The 16,591-nt window shown below is 57.4% G+C and overlaps 1 protein-coding gene across 2 annotated transcripts; it reads right to left on the bottom strand.

The window, feature by feature from the left end:
- Positions 1–580: 580 nt before the first annotated feature.
- Positions 581–16,584, bottom strand: POLL (DNA polymerase lambda). Of its 2 annotated transcripts, none has more exons than XM_054034511.1 (9): positions 16,518–16,584; positions 12,052–12,220; positions 11,459–11,753; positions 10,602–10,785; positions 7,921–8,244; positions 7,060–7,233; positions 5,834–5,929; positions 2,859–3,027; positions 581–2,293 (listed from the first exon to the last, which is right to left on the bottom strand). In XM_054034511.1, the coding sequence occupies exons 2-9, from the start codon at positions 12,164–12,166 to the stop codon at positions 1,929–1,931; spliced, it is 1,722 nt and encodes a 573-aa protein (XP_053890486.1). In that variant the 5' UTR covers positions 12,167–12,220; positions 16,518–16,584; the 3' UTR covers positions 581–1,928. The 2 variants fall into 2 exon arrangements, with proteins under 2 accessions (XP_053890486.1, XP_053890485.1); XM_054034510.1 differs by having other exon boundaries at positions 5,834–5,962.
- Between the last annotated feature and the right edge of the window lie 7 nt (positions 16,585–16,591).

Consider the following 16,591-nt stretch of genomic DNA (forward strand, 5'->3'; position numbering starts at 1 on the left):
TCTTCTGTCCTCTGCCATCGCTCGGCCAAGCCAGACTCACTCAGGGGTTCCACCCATCCTCGCAGGCCCCCCGTTCTCACTGCCATTCTCAGCTCCGGCAACTGCAGGACGGAGGGGCCTGGCCCGGACAGAGTCAGGGCAGTTGTGATGCCCCCCCCGTCTGCTCCGTGCCACACCTCTGCTCCGCCCGCCCCAAACCACAGCCAGAGGGCACCAGCTAACCAGGACACAAGGACTCACTCTGCCCTGGCCAAGGGAAGGCGCTGGTGACCCGCTGGGGCAGGTTGGAATCAGCGACCTACGAGTGACAGGGCGCTGACCCCGGTCCCCTTGCCTCACGCCCCTACAGCGGCAAGCGGGGCCCGAGCCCCCTGCTCTGGGACAGGCTGAGGCAGGTGCTGACGGAGCAGAAGCAGACGAGAGCTGAGGCTCTGGGTTCCGTAGGGAAGGGCTCCAGACAACAGCCCGAGAAAGCACAGGTGGCCGACACCAGCCAAGGGTGCTGAGCTGTTCCCGGGATGAGGGCGGGATAAGAACCTGGACCGACCAGACCAGAATGAACTTACGGACACCAGCAAAGGAGGAGAGTGGGTGGATTTTATTGTACTTCCCTTCCAGGAACCCAATTTCCCAGGGTCGTGGCAGATTCTCCCCCACGAAGTTTTTAAATCAAGCTGGGCTGTGTTCTCCAAAGCTCTGAGCTAGGGATATCTGGGGGCAGGTTTCTGGCTGGCCACGCAGGTCAGACTAGATGATCACAGTGGTTCCTTCTGGCCTTGCAATCGATGACAGCAGCATTCCTCTTGCTACCCCATTCTGGCACCGCTCAGCCTCCACCAGCCCACTGCGGGTGGGAGCAGACCCCCGGCTGACGGGTAGGAGACAGCAGCCGGACCAAAGAGCCCAGCGGGAAGCTAGGTGTGAATGTGGGTTAGTGCCCCAGCGCCTGCAAAGCAGCATTGTTGCTCAGTGGCTTTCCCGTCCACGCCGACTCTCCGGGCGCTGCTGGAGAGAAATCAGCGTGTGGTTCACAAACCAGCACCCGTCTACATCATCAGAACGAGGCACTGGAGAAAACAGGAGTGGGAGAGGAGAGAGCCGCTATATGGGAGGAAGGCACGCCATGCCCAGGCTGTGAGGTCTGGTGAGCTCGCTGGTAGTTACCCCGAGGGGACCGCAGAACTGAATTCACCTGACCGCTGGGAACACTCCTGCCCTCCAGTGGCGTTACCTGTACGGCGTCAGACCGGAGTGCCTGCCACGAGCACCACAAAATAGCAGCTCCTGGGGATGCACGGGGATGGAGAGCGGGTTTGTGCGGCTCTGATGCGGAGCTACGTCTGCCGATGTGTAACTATTGCGCTCCTGGGATCAGAGGTGCCATCACACGCACCCCCTCCCCCAGGGATCCTGGCAGCAGGGCCGGCTCCAGCTTTTTTGCCACCCCAAGCGGCGAAGAGAAGGGGGGGGAAAAAAAAGCCACGACCAGCGGTATTTCGCGGGTGCTGTACAGCGCTGCTTCATCCGTCGGCAGCAATTCGGCGGCTGGTCCTTCCCTCCGAGAGGGACTGAGGGACCCGCCGCTGAAGATCCGGATGTGTCGCCCAAGCACCAGCTTGCTGTGCTGGTGCCTGGAGCCGGCCCTGGCCAGCAGCCACTGAACTACATTCCAGAGCCGGTGATACCCCAACTCCTAGGCCTGGCTGGACAGTCACAAAGTGCCACTAGCAGCAACAGCAGCCACTGTCCATCGGGGCCAGCTCAGAGCGAGCCCGGATGATACGAGATGAAGGAGTGCCCCCCTTCAGTGTCTGACAGGGAACCCCCACCCTACTAGGGCACTGGTGCCTGCAGGACTCCTCAAGCAGCTGGTAGCTTCCCCCAGGACACCCTGGAGGGCAGGAAGGAGAGGGTTGGGCCCAGCCCCATCACCAGTCCCGCTCGGTGGGCTCCCGGTAGGGCAGCCCTAGCAGCACAAAGACGTCCCTCTCGGTGGGGGTGGGCAGGACGAGGCCGGGCCCCACCTTGTGGCCGCCGGGGGCGCGCACCACAGCGGTGTGGAGCGCGTGCTCTGACAGGCTCATGCCCTTGGTCTTGGCCAGCGCTCGCATGGAGCGGTTGAAGTGGGCTGAGCCGGTGAAGTACAGGAGGGCGCAGGCGAACTCGCCGTGGGGCACCACGATGATGTCGAGGCGCCGGTGGCGCCGGCCTGGCCCGGGCAACCGGCACACGCCCAGGTACTTCTTCTGGTTGCCGCTGTCTTCTTGGCTCACCAGGTCGTCGGTGAGGAAACCTGCCAGAGGAGCAGCGTGAGAGGAGGGGCCGTGCTGTGACCCCACCCTCTTCCCTGGCTCCCGCGGAAGCATCCCATAATCCACTGTACGGGTCCCTGGGCTCCTCCTAAAGGGGGCTCCTGGGCACTGACTCTGGGTGCAGCGGGAGCAGTCGCCAAGCCGCACCCACTGCGCCGGCAGCACCAACGCTTTCGAACGAGGGTCCTGTTGGGAGCCGCCCCCGCCGCAGCACCGACCCAGCCAGTTTCTCGAGCTCTGTCCCAGGCCCCCCGAGTGAGAACGCCCCTGGGACCAGCTGGGGTCCATCAAGCCCAGCATCCTGGCTCAGACAGGGGCCAGGACCAGATGCTGCCGAGGAAGACCCCTGCGGCAGGTACTATGGGGCACCCACCCACAGGGAAAGTCCTCCTAACCCCCAAGGCAACAGACCATCCTGGATTCAGCCCTTTAGTGTCTGATCCACAGGCAGGGCAAGGCCCCGCACCGGCTGCTCGCACTGACACAAACCCCTTCGCCTCCCATCGCGGAAAGTGCCAGCCAGCCGCCCGGCTGCAAGCCACGTACCGCTCCGCCGCAGGCTGTCAAGCAGCTTGTCGAAGACGCCGCGGTGAGACTGCCCGTCAGGGTGGGTAACCAGGACGTCCACATCGCCGCAGGTGGCCTTCCCCCGTCGGTACGAGCCGCACGCCATGCACACCAGCCCAGGGTTCAGGGACCGGGCTGCTTCTCGCACCTTGGGGAAGAGTCGGGATCAGGAACCGGAGACCAGCACTCGCCTCCTAATGCCCTGGCCCAGTCTGGCCGTGGCGAGTCTGAGTTTGTGCTGCCAACCCCTTTGAGGGGGACTGGGCTGGATCGGAGTTCATGGGGCATTTCAGCAGCAGAACGCACGGAGAGTGGGGGAAGCAAAGGCAGGGTACCGGTGATGGGGAGCCCAGAAGCCTACAGATAATTGGTGGAGGGGCAGCAGACGTTCAGTTCTGCTTCCACCCGTTTCCCCGCGGCTGGCTGGGTCTGCTACTGCAGGTCTGCACTGAACCAAAGCTCTGGAGAGCAACTAAGGACTGAGCAGGCAGAGTTCAGCAGCAACTCACAGGCGGGCCAGCCGGAGAAGCAGCCCCAGCCCCTGGCTAAGCGATAAACAACCAGGAAAGAGACACGGCCCAGAAATAGCCGAAAAGCCGGAATGCCCAGGAGCTTCTCACCAAACTGCTGCCCCCCTGTGGGGGTAGATTTAACGCACCTCCGCCCCAGGCTTGCTAGCCAAGTGCACAGCCTGGCCCCTACCTAGCAGGGCTCCAGGAGAGTGGGTCTCTGGCTTGGCAAAAACGGGCAGTCTAATGATATTAGACACGTTTGCCATTAAAGTGCCATGTATCTACAGCCATGCATGGGTAGCTAGGGGGCCTCCCATCCCAAGGGATACCAATCAATCTCCTAGAACTGGAAGGGACCCCGAAGGGTCATTGAGTCCAGCCCCCTGCCTTCACTAGCAGGACCAAGTACTGATTTTTGCCCCAGATCCCTAGGTGGCCCCCTCAAGGATTGAACTCACAACCCTGGGTTTAATGCTCAAACCACTGAGCTATCCCTCCTCAAGAGCCTTACAAACCACAGAAGTTGGGATTGCTTTGCCTGTGCGCTGAAATGCAGCCACCTCTGGGGTGGAACCCGGCAGCTATTCTGCATGGGCAATGCGAGCCAGCCAGTTCTGATGGCTTCATTCCCGAAATGCTGGAGCGGTGCGAAGGGCTATTCCGGTGCCAATCACACTGACAGCCACAAATCATTCCAACACCAGCTCTTCCCTCTGCCCCGGCTCAGACAAGCCCAGCCTGTCCAGGACACAATGGCAGGGGCAGGGAAGCAGGCTGGGGCTCGAAGGGGGGTGTCAATCTCAACTGTCCCGAGTCAGTCTCCAGGATCATCCTTCATTAGGGAAAGAGAAACCCATTAACTTTCGCCCCAGAGGTGCTGAGAAGCCAGGCAGCTTTTCTCATGCAGATCGACCCCTCCCCTGCTCCCTTTCTTGCCTCAAATGAAGATTTCTAGAGAACTACAAGCCCCGCTGGAGTCTGAAAGTGCCTCAGATCTTGGTGTGAGAGGCAGCACGGACGGTGGCTAATCCCGTCATTCTCCTGTCTGTCTCCTGGGGCCCAGATCCCAGGTGGGGGGGGGGGGACGCGTAATCCCCTCAAACCAACAGCCCCACCCCTCCTCCCTAAGGGCCAACGCTACACCCTAGCGGGCTTGGGAACGAGGTGGCTGGCTCCTGAAAGAGCTCTAATCCCGCAGTGGGGATGGCAACGCCGGCGGGGGCGTATTCTTCGTGGCCAGGCCCCGTGGCCGAGTGACAGCGTTGCACTGGCCGCTGCTTCCATGGTGATCACAGAGCAGGAGGGAGCAATGACAGAGCAAGCCCTCCCCCAGCTCTCTGCTAGCGCGGGGGCAGATTGGGAATTCAGGGCGCCCCGGGCTGAGCCAGCGTCCAGGGCGAGTTAAGGCCTTGATGCAGAGGAACGTTCTGGGGGGTGCGGGAGGGGCAGATACAGCCTGTTTCCCTCATATGGGGATTTTTCATCCAATGATGCTGACCCCGGCCTGATGACCAGGAATGGCTGCCCCCCATGAAGCACTCCCAGAATCCTTTGCAGAAGAAGTGCCAAGGAGTGGGCACAATGGTTTGCGTGGCTCAGGAGGACCTGGGTGACGGCAGCTGGTTCTGTGGGAGATCAGCGACAGAGAACAGGCGCTGGAGGGTAACATGCAAACTGCCCCCTTCGTAAGTTACAGGAGGGATTAGTGCCAGGGACAGACCTGTACACACACACCCAGCCCTGCTCTGTTGGTAAAGAGCCACTCCACTAGCTCTCACCCTCCTGCCATCCTGGATTGCCAGCGCCAGGGATTTCAACCACAGAGATCCCTTTGAATCACAAATCCAGCACCCATAGCCCAGGGCTGCGGCCGTCTAAACCGCCATGGCAGGGAACATTCCCAGCTCCCATTGCTCCACGGCGCAGATTGTCAGGGAGGAAAACCAGACTCCAGCTGGCCTGGCAGTTGTTGGACTGTGCTCAGCACCGCTGCAAATCGAAAACTTGGGGCATGACACTGAACTGCTCTGTGCCCCAGGTCTGCATCTGCATTAAGCCAGGAAGGGGTGTGGGGTGGGGGGAGCAGGCATTTTGAGATCCTCAGATGGAAGTCCCTGGCAAAGCACTCAATTAACAACTCGGTCCTTGGCAGCTCCTCCGAGCAGGGCAGGGCATCTGCTGCAGGAAATGTCCTACACCTTTGCTGGACACAGGAAATGAACTTCTCAAAGACTCAAAATGAGTCTGGGTCCCGTTTTTTGTCTGTCTTTTTATTTTCATTGCTGCCCCTGCACTTTCACCTGGCTTGGGACCCAGAGTCCCAGCTCTGCTTGGGGACAGGCTGGGAACCTCCAGAGAGAGCCCAGCTCTGCAGACCCAAGAGCGTGGGAACCTTTGGGTGTCAGCCCCCTGCCTGTGATTCCCTGGGGCTGGGCTACTTACAGTCTGTTCTATTTCGGCAGCCTCCTCTCGCGGCATTCGCTCCAGGAAGTCTTCGTAGTGCTTCAATCCTACGGCCTGCTGGCGAGTCAGACGAGCCTGGGTGCGGATATCGTCCAGGGTCCGGAAGCCCTGCCCCAGAGCACATGGAGACAAGGGGATCACTGCAAGGACTTTGGGGATTGGTCCTGCTCTGAGCAGGGGGTTGGACTAGATGACCTCCTGAGGTCCCTTCCAACCCTGATATTCTATGATTCTATGACTTCGCTCCTCCAATGCCCCCACCACGGGGTCTAGGGGGTGTCACGGCTCAGGCGACCAAAGCCGCTGGGCCCAGACCTTACTCAGGGAAGCGACCCTACTTGTACGGCTCCCCCTGCCCGTGGGGACTCCAGTGCCCACAGGACCGTTAGGCATGCAGCTTGGACGTCACGACGACGAGTGCTGCCTCACCACGCGTCAGCAAAGTGTCGCCGCAGGCCAGCCTGTGATGTGGGTGCCAGTCTAGCACCCAGAACAAGCCTGTTCAATTCCAACATGAAACACCCCAGGCGGCCTCTCACAGGCCTAGCCTAGGTTCTAGACCCCCCCCGACTCGACAAAACATTCACAGGGCAGCCAAGCCACAGAACTGACGGCTCCCCACAGCTGTCCCATAAAACCTTATCGCTCCCACCCCTCCCCACACACCGACTTTGGTACATGCCCTAAAGGCCAACAAATACGGGCTCTGGCAAACCAGACTGGAGTGGTGAATTCCAAGGCCACAAGCCCTTCCCAGAGAGCGTCTTGCCATCAGCCCCGGCTCCTGCTTGGGCACCTCCTGTGATCTCAGCTGTGGCAGTACAGCCTAGGGAGAGGGGTCTCACACACGCAGCCCTTGAGGGTCAAACCCAACACCTTCAACCCACCGGAAACACCCAGGCAGCCAGTGCAGTTCACAGAGCCTGAAGTCACGTGCTCACAGCCAGAGACGCTGCTTAGCACGCAGGCGGCTGCATTTTGCACCCAGTGCCGCTTGCACAGGATTTAAGAAGCAGCCGTGTGCTTAGGGCGTTACGAGGGGCGGATCTTGGGGTGACAGAGCCAAGAGGGGAATGCTGAAACGCTGCCAGTGAGCACTGTGGGCAGAGGAATAGCAGGAGGGAGTCCGCTATGGCCCGACAGGCCTTCTCTGCTCACAGTGTCTGAGAGCACACACACTCCATTGGAAAGGAGGAGACAACGACCTGTTGGTACCACATCTGGGCCGTCTTGACTCCTGCTCCCCAGATGTTGGAGAAGACCTCCAGCACTGCCACGCTCTCGCTGATGTGGTCCAGCTTACGCAGGTGGCCGCTCTCCAAGATCTCCAGGATCTTCTCCGCCATCCGCTTCCCGATCCCAGGAATCTTACAGGCTTCCTAAAGGCAAACACAAAGGAGCGGCCGGCTAACGGGCAAGCTACTGAGCTGCCCCAGGGCTCAGAGACGGGAAAGCCCAGGGGGCTGGTTCACACCGCTGAGCCAGGTTCGCACTCAAGCAGTGGATGACAGCACCGGAACAGCAGGGCATGGGCTCTGCACACGGTACCTCTCGGCCAGTTTACGGCAGGCGGACAGGTCGTGGGACACAGTGTAACCGTAGAACATTGATCGGACACATCGGCAGCCGCGAATGTAGCAGGTGTGTCAGCACCTCAGACATGCATCCAGCTCTGCCACTGGCCAGTAGCTGAGGCTTCAGCAGGAGAAAGGCCCCTCCCTGCGCTGCTGCTAACTGAACGAGGCAGTAATGCGGGAAGGAAATTACTCCAAAGCTGGGCCCGCCAGCCTGCAGAAGCTCAAGGCTCCATTCCCCTTGCTATCATCTTACTCCCGCTTGAAGACTTGAAAATACCACTCATCCTCAATGAATCATATTCAGGCTGACTGAACTGGTCATGTCCACAGCCTCCCATGGCAGGGGCCAACTCCGGGGAACTGCACGTCTGGAGAGAGGACCAGGCAGCCTTGTGATTCAGGCCCAGTTCTGAGAGTTAGGACTGGGTCCCTATTCCCACCTCTCCTGCCGATTTCACCCTGCTCACAGGATAGTGGGTTTCTGGTTACCTGGTAAGAGGTGACTGGTTTGTGGTAGCTCTTGAGTGCATTGATGGCTTTGGAGTAGCCCAGAGCCCTCCACTTGTCCCCCTGGACGGTGTAGGCTTTTCCCAGCACTTCCAGCTTCTCTGTGATGTGCCGGTTGTGATTCTCTTTCTTGCTGTCAGAGGACTGAGCACAAACCCACTTGCCAGCAGCAGGGGGCACTGTGGTACAGCTGCCACTGGACAGCCCCGAAGAGGTGTCAGGGCAACGTCCTGAAATTAGTGCTTCCAGGTCTCCCTGGGTGACGCTGGTCTCTTCCCCTTCGCTTCCTTCATCATCAGAGACCCTCTTCAGGGAGAGACAGAAAAGCAGCAATGAAATAATGCCTGTGTCTCTCAAACACTTCCTTGGGACTGGCCCCAGCATTCCCTGGGGCAGGAAGTCACCACAGCACTAGGGGAGGTGGGTAATCTCCAGTGTGCGCTGAAGTGCTGTTACAGTAGTGGGAAGTGGCTGTGTTCGCTAATGATCCATGGCTGTGTATACACCAATCCCACCCCCAATCACACCTAGTTCACACCTAAGGCACAGGGGAAAGATCTGGGCTTTTGAGGTGACTAGGATGCAAGGGGTTCCACGGATGTGAGATACTAGTGTAACCAGCAGCAATGGAACGGCTTTTATGCTCTACAGGCTGCAGCCACTAGAGGGTGACATTGTCACCTAATCGGAGCTGACCCGCCAGTCAGTGGAGGGCAGTGGTACTGCACAGATGCACATGGTGGATATTCATGCAAAAACCGGTGTTACTGAAGCGTTACGGCTGCGCAGTTAAAAAGTCGGGCAATGTAAATGTTAGCGTTCAGAAATCATCCACCAGCTGCGTCGCACTTCCTGGCTATTTCATGCCATGCAGCGTGGTAGAGTTGACATTGTTGGAACATTAAGTGACAGAAAAGCCAGGGAGTGAGAAAACGTAAACTGTGCAACCCTAATATTTCACTAACACCGATTTTTGCATTTTATTTCCTAGAAAAAAAAAATGAATGAAGCCTGGAGCTCAGAGTCGGCAACAAGGCTTGTAAGCTCTTTAAAGCAACCTGTGCAAACTTAACTAGCCACACCTGAATGCACAGCACACATCCCCTCAAGTGCACACTTGTAGCCTTAGTCAGTCTGTGATTTTCAAATGCTCATCATTGTGTTCAATCAAAAACATTTTTTCCAAATCTACAAAAGAGCCTATGGGTAAATGAGGCTATTTCCAGGCTAAGATTCCAACCTCACCCTTTCCTGCTATACTTGTGTCTTAAAAGAATGGTTGAAACTTTCTTTAAAGGGTTTTTCCCCCCTCACCTAATCCTAAAGATGACTCAAGAAATGTTGCTCAAATGCTTAAAAAGACTGCTCTCCTCCACAGACCAGGCCTGGAAAATTTAATCACAGAAGGTAACTCTATGAAAAAGTTACAAGTGTGCAATCAAATCTCAACCACAGCAGATGCTGCCAAGCGACCACTATAATAAAACTCCTCACAAAGCAGGAGGTCTGCAATGGAATCCCTACGGCTATTACAATTGCCCCTAATAGTGGGGTTCGTTAATAGTGATGATTACGACGTTAGCAAGTGATGCAAATATCAGCAAAGAGAGGGGCATGCTAGAAGGGGCCTGGAGAGATTGGAAACGTGGGCACAGGAGATCGTGCCTGTAATATACCAGCTAATATATCAGGGGACAAGGAGGGAGAAACCTTAACAAAGAGGGAACCAGTGGACAGCAAGTTAGGTCCTGGCTGGTGTTCTGTGCCAGCGCATGGCCATGGCAACTGGGGGCAGAGACACCACAGTTCAGAGGAGCAGCTCACTCTCTAGGTGGCCCTGGGACATTCCTGGCTGGAGAGCATCTTACCAAAAAGATGTCAGCAAACGGGAGCGAACTCAGAAAAGGGGGAAAAGATAACGCAAGGTCTGGAGAGGCTGCCTCTGCGAGGTATTGTCCGACCCCATTACTGTAGTACCTGACACCTCGCAATCTTTAACGGATTTATCCTCAACACTCCATGAGGGCAGGGCTGTTATCCCTACTGTGGGGAACTCAGGCTGAGAGGCTAAGTGACTTGCCCCAGGTCACACAGGAAGTCTCTGGCAGAGCACAGACCTGAACCACGTCTCAAGTCCCAGGCTAGCGCTCTAACCACTGGATCATCCTTCCTTGCGCTGAGATGGACTCACAGGGAAGGAGTCTAACAACCTGATATGTATATTCCAAGGGCAAGCGATTGGGTGCTGGGAAGCAATATGATCTCTTGTAGCTGTATGGGTGTCAGAAGGGGTAACCCCATGGCGTGGGGAACTGGTTGGGGTGAAGTATCAGAGAAAGCTTCCTACTAGGGAGGTGTCTTAGGCTGGTGAAGTCTCCCCAAGGATGCAGGGGAAACACTGGAGTTTTCCGGCTTAGCTTGGCCAAAGCCCTGGGACTTGCTCGGCTGGGAACGGTCCTGCAGGGACAGACACCTAGAAGGTGTTTTCCCCCCTCTAACATCCAGGAGAGGCAGAGAGAAGCAATAACAACGCCCACATCGCTGAAAACCCCAAACACTGTCGCCGCCTTTTGGCTGGGGTAGAAACCGACACTTGTTAGCCTTGCTCGGCTAGCACGAGCCAACAGAGCAACCCCGCAGCGTGCGTTTGGGATGACACTGACCTGGGTTTGAAGGCTTCGCTCCTCCACATGTTGCTGTACTGAGGTGGCTGGGCCCTGAGGCAATATGGCTGCTGTCTGTGCTTCAGCCTTCAGCTCCAGGGCTTCCTTCCTTGGCTGGGGTTGGACAGTCTCACTGCCCAGGAGCTGCTGTTCCCCCTTTGGCAGATCTCCCTCCTCCAGGTACCTGCCGGGGGCCAACATGGAGTTGAGCAGATTCACACGCAAGGAACACAAAGACTTCTCAGCCCAAACCCAGGCTGGGAAATCCTCTCTCTGGTTTGGGGATGGGGCAAAGAGCTAGTGTTCGCTTTGCTCAGCCACGCTATAGATTCATTGCTCGGGCTATGCCTGGCTCCCTCACACCTCACTGACTGCCACGTCTACCCCTTGCTAGTCCAGCCCTGGGCTCCTCCTACACAGCTCTGTGGATACACCTCAGGCCTGACCTGCAGCCCCCCACTAGTCCATTCCCGGTCCGTTCCTGGGCTTAACTGCCAACCTGCTCTCTGCTTTCCATCTGCAATAGGCAGGAAATGGTATTTAATTGTTAATCGTTGGATTAGAAACATGCCCTTGTTATCGCTAATGAATCGGGAATGTGTCCAGCAGTTAGAGCAGGTGACTGAGAACCAGGATTCTTGGGTTCTATTCCCAGCTGTGCTATGGACTCACTGGGTCACCTTGGCACTCTGTGCCTCAGTTTCCCCATCTGTGACATGAGAATGATATTGACCCCACCAGCAAGGGGGTTACGAGGCATCATGGATGAAAGGTCTCTGGGTGGAAGGTCACGATCTCAGCCCAGTTCGGGCAGGGACAGAGTGCTGCCGGGGAGGGGGGGGGGGGCGGCTGAATACCTGTCTGGGATGAAGATGCGGTACCCAGTGGTATCCAGCAGCTTCTCCTCTCTAATGCACAAGCTCAGCCAGGCTGCCTTCACCAGCTGGATCCCGGGGGGAAGCCTGGCCAGTCTGAGGAGGCGAAAGGCCCGGTCGCAGTCCATGTCTTCTGCCACTATGACGTGTGTCACCTCCGAGGAGAGCTGGCTGCAGACGCGGCCCCCCTTCTGGACAATCTGCGTGTGAAAGATCTCTGCTCGGGCCCGCCCGATGCCCGCTGGCAGCACGTAGGCTGTGACCGGCTTCAGCCATTCTACAAAGAGGAGGCACAAGGGAGAGACATGGGAACAGCTTCCCAAACGGAACAGGTTACATAACTTGCATGGCCTTACTGGGACTGTCAGCAGTGTCTGGCCCCAGGACGACAGAGACCATGGGGTGCCCTGGCTTGACACATAGAGTTGCCTAGCCACAGCCCCCTCCCCCGGACATCAGGGTTGCTTGGCACCAAATGATCTGATAGTACTTCAGGAAAGATCTCACCCTACATCTGCAGTTAATAAACAGGGACATGAGTCTGACAGACTGTGTGGAGTGGGTGTGGGTAGTACCTTCAATGCTCCCGGTTTCCTCCTCTTTCAGCACCTTTGGAGGGACCTTCCTCTCTGAGTCATCCCTCATCTTCTTCCTCTTTGGAAAGGCTTTGACAATTCCCCTGGGCTCCATGGATTATCATTACAGGGTGTCGCCTCCCTGGGCGAGCAGTTAACGTTCCACTCACTGAATACCAAAGATAAAGACAAGAATTGTTTAGAATGCCACCATGTGGGCAAACATGTGTTTCCCTGACTGAGTTCTCAGAAACAGCTGAACCGTTTTTACTGAAACTTTCCAGAAATACTCAGCCTGAGGCAGAGAGCCGTAAAGGAAAATTTCAGCTACAGTTTGGCAAAGTTATAAGCAACTGAAAAGAGGATCTTCTAGTGGAACATGTCAGATAACTAACTGCAGGCATTGCTACCAGCTCCGCATATAGTAATCACCTTGTAGCCACTTCCCAGTTTAGACAGAGGAACAGATTCCTCCAGCACTGAAATGCAGCCACCTCTGGGGTGGGATGTGGCGGCCGTTTAACACTCAGACACCATCACTACCTAGGACAGCAAAAGGAGGAGAACCCGGTCTCCAGCTTCAGCTGCAAGTGAAAATTAGCGAGGTATAAAGTAACTAACTGAATTCGTATTTGGTCACACCACCAGAGTTAACACCCCAAAAATAACACTGGATCTTGCCTCAGGGCAGGGGCTGGACTACACGGCCTTTCCAGGTCCCTTCCAGCCCTACATTTCTACGCGACTGTGATCTTTAATGACCATCCACGAGTGATCAGGGCCTTCGTTTTCATCCCATCCAAAAGCCAGAACGCTCCGGCACCACAGTCCACTAGCACTGTGCTGGAGCTTTGATTCTCTATGGACTCTGAGAGGGTCCAATTCCTGCAGCACCTGGGTTTTGCTTAGAGATCGCTCCTCCAAGTACTGAGGCAGCCCGACCCTGAGTGACTTGCAAGATCTAATAAACCCACAGCTAGTCTGGGTCTAACAGGAACACAAGCTAAGTGTCCATACAAGGCCAACACAACCCTGCATTTGGTTTTCAACACTAGAGGGGAAGATTTAACTTAAGAAAGAAAAAGAACCTGTACATTTTGAAAATTCTACTTCATGAAAACATTTCTGTTCCTATGAAGTTTTGTCAGACGCTTCCTTTAAAAAATGGCATTCTGGGGGCTGAAGTAAAATCCTCTTGAACTCTTCAGAGATTTCCACCACGTTGCAAACAGACCCGACACTCCGGAGATCATTACGGGCCAAGAATACTAGACGTGGAGTTGCCGCACTGATCCCAGATTGGACCATACCACACCCCAGCCAGGCAATTCAGGGCGAAGAGCAAGGTGCTGTGTTGGGAGGGGGGAATGCCAGAGCTCACTGCAGGCATTTCAAAAGCAACCAGCAGGGTGGATAAAAATCAATGATTTAAAAAAATTAAAAAAATAAAAAAATCACATTTTTTTGATAAAATAGTTTTTCCCTCAAAAAACATCTAAAGATAGTTTGAATTAAGATACATTATAGCTCAAAGATATCTCATCATGGAATAGGGATTAAAAATTCTAATTCTATAGTCTGAGACAATATATTCATGTCATGTTTAAGAAAAGTTTTGTAAACGAGTTCCAATAGTTCATGGATTAGGGACCCAATCTTATGGGGTTCCAGGGGCTTCTGTATAGATTATTTAGGTTAATCTTTCTCTTTACCCAATGGGACTCAGTGCTCAGTTTAGGAGATACCATCACAGATGCTTAGTTTTGCAGTTCTCAAACTGTGGATTTGTGTCTCCAGAGGTAACATGCTTGTTAACAGCAAAAATGTTTTAAAATAAATAAATAATGTATAGAGGTGAGAAATAACAGACCTCAACCCTACTGTCCCTCTGCAAATTTGTGTACACAGAGTCAATCCCTTACCTCTCTCTAAAAGTGCAAAGTTTCAAGAAGTTCAATGAATAGAAGATTGTTGGGGGCGGAATAGATCTGGACAAGGAGAAGTCTGGAGATAAATGTGAGAAGCAAGGGACATATGCTTGTTTTGTTACAATATTGTATGTTTGCTGTTGAAGAAAAAAATCCAAAATACTTAACGTTGTTGTTTTAGTTAAATAAAACAATTTAAATGTCTGTCTGGTGATGTTCTCCTCCTAACACAGCATGGCAAGAAAATCCTCCAAATATTAATGATTAACCTGTTGAAGTGGAGATATTTATGAAGCCATTGGGAGGTGAACTATCTGCTTCAGTTACCTTTGGTAAATGAAATAACCAAACAATCATTCAGTTTCTGATATAGATGCAAAACTAATCTGAAAAGTTTTCAAAATAAATCACTGCTTAAAAATGTATAGTGTGTACCTTCTAGAAATGAAACCTACATCTATCTCTGAGTTATGAAGAATATGTATTAAGGTTATAACAACCAACAAGAATGCACTTTTATGTAGAAAATCATGATTAAATCAAGTCTTCCTGACTAGTGATTTAAATCAAACCCACCCGGGCAACCAGTGATTTGGATGCCTCTATCTCCGGGTACCAACCCTGAGACCCGCGCTCAGCACTTATTGTGGACCAGACCCCTTCAGGGGATCTCACACCAGGGATGGGGGAAGGGAGAAAGGACCCCTGGTACCCCACACTGGGGGGAGGGACCCCAGCTTGAGGGGGAAGGGGAGAAGGGGCCCCCATACCCCACATTGGGGGGAGAGAAGGGGGGAGAAGGGGCCCCAGCTCCCCAGCCATAGGGGAGGGGAGGAGCCCCGTACCCCACATTGGGGGAGTGGAAGGGGGAGAAGGGCCCCCAGCCATGGGGGAGGGGAGGGGCCCCGTACCCCACACTGGGGGGGCGGGGGGAGAAGGGGCCCCAGCCGTAGGGGAGGGGAGAAGGGCCCCGTACCCCACCCTGGGGGGAGAAGAGGGCCCCAGCCATGGGGGAGGGGAGGGGCCCCGTACCCCACCCTGGGGGAGAAGGGCCCCAGCCATGGGGGAGGGGGGAGGCCCCGTACCCCACACTGGGGGGGAGGGAGGAGAAGGGGCCCCAGCCATGGGGGAGGGGGGAGGCCCCGTACCCCACACTGGGGCGGCGGGAGGAGAAGAGCCCCAGCCGTGGGGGAAGGGAGGGGAGGGGCCCCGTACCCCACACTGGGGGGGTGGGAGGAGAAGGGGCCCCAGCCATGGGGGAGGGGGGAGGCCCCGTACCCCACACTGGGGCGGCGGGGGGAGAGGGCCCAGCCATGGGGGAGGCCCCGTACCCCACACTGGGGTGGAGGGAGGAGAAGGGGCCCCAGCCATGGGGGATGGGAGGGGCCCCATACCCCACACTGGGGGGGCGGGGGGAGAAGGGGCCCAGCCGTGGGGGAAGGGAGGGGAGGGGCCCCGTACCCCACACTGGGGGGGCGGGGGGAGAAGGGGCCCAGCCGTGGGGGAAGGGAGGGGAGGGGCCCCGTACCCCACACTGGGGGGGCAGGGGGAGAAGGGGCCCAGCCGTGGGGGAAGGGAGGGGAGGGGCCCCGTACCCCACACTGGGGGGGCGGGGGGAGAAGGGGCCCAGCCGTGGGGGAAGGGAGGGGCCCCATACCCCACACTGGGGGGGCGGGGGGAGAAGGGGCCCAGCCGTGGGGGAAGGGAGGGGAGGGGCCCCGTACCCCACACTGGGGGGGCAGGGGGAGAAGGGGCCCAGCCGTGGGGGAAGGGAGGGGAGGGGCCCCGTACCCCACACTGGGGGGGCGGGGGGAGAGGGCCTGGCCGTGGGGGAAGGGAGGGGAGGGGCCCCGTACCCCACACTGGGGGGGCGGGGGGAGAAGGGGCCCAGCCGTGGGGGAAGGGAGGGGAGGGGCCCCGTACCCCACACTGGGGGGGCAGGGGGGAGAGGGCCTGGCCGTGGGGGAGGGGAGGGGCCCCGTACCCCACACTGGGGGGGCGGGGGGAGAAGGGGCCCAGCCGTGGGGGAAGGGAGGGGAGGGGCCCCGTACCCCACACTGGGGGGGCAGGGGGAGAAGGGGCCCAGCCGTGGGGGAAGGGAGGGGAGGGGCCCCGTACCCCACACTGGGGGGGCAGGGGGAGAAGGGGCCCAGCCGTGGGGGAAGGGAGGGGAGGGGCCCCGTACCCCACACTGGGGGGGCGGGGGGAGAGGGCCTGGCCGTGGGGGAGGGGAGGGGCCCCGTACCCCACACTGGGGGGGCGGGGGGAGAAGGGGCCCAGCCGTGGGGGAAGGGAGGGGAGGGGCCCCGTACCCCACACTGGGGGGGCGGGGGGAGAAGGGGCCCAGCCGTGGGGGAAGGGAGGGGCCCCATACCCCACACTGGGGGGGCGGGGGGAGAAGGGGCCCAGCCGTGGGGGAAGGGAGGGGAGGGGCCCCGTACCCCACACTGGGGGGGCGGGGGGAGAGGGCCCGGCCGTGGGGGAGGCGGGACTCGGGGACCCCCCAGCGGAGGAACCAGCCCCTCCCCCGCCACTTACTACTCGGGCGGGCCCGGCGGAGCAGCCTGGGGAGGGGGCGGGGCCTCGCGCGCCCAGCGCTTCCGGGTCCGGCG

Source organism: Malaclemys terrapin, chromosome 7 (assembly GCF_027887155.1).
Source record: "Malaclemys terrapin pileata isolate rMalTer1 chromosome 7, rMalTer1.hap1, whole genome shotgun sequence".
In the NCBI taxonomy this organism is placed as follows: Eukaryota; Metazoa; Chordata; order Testudines; family Emydidae; genus Malaclemys; species Malaclemys terrapin.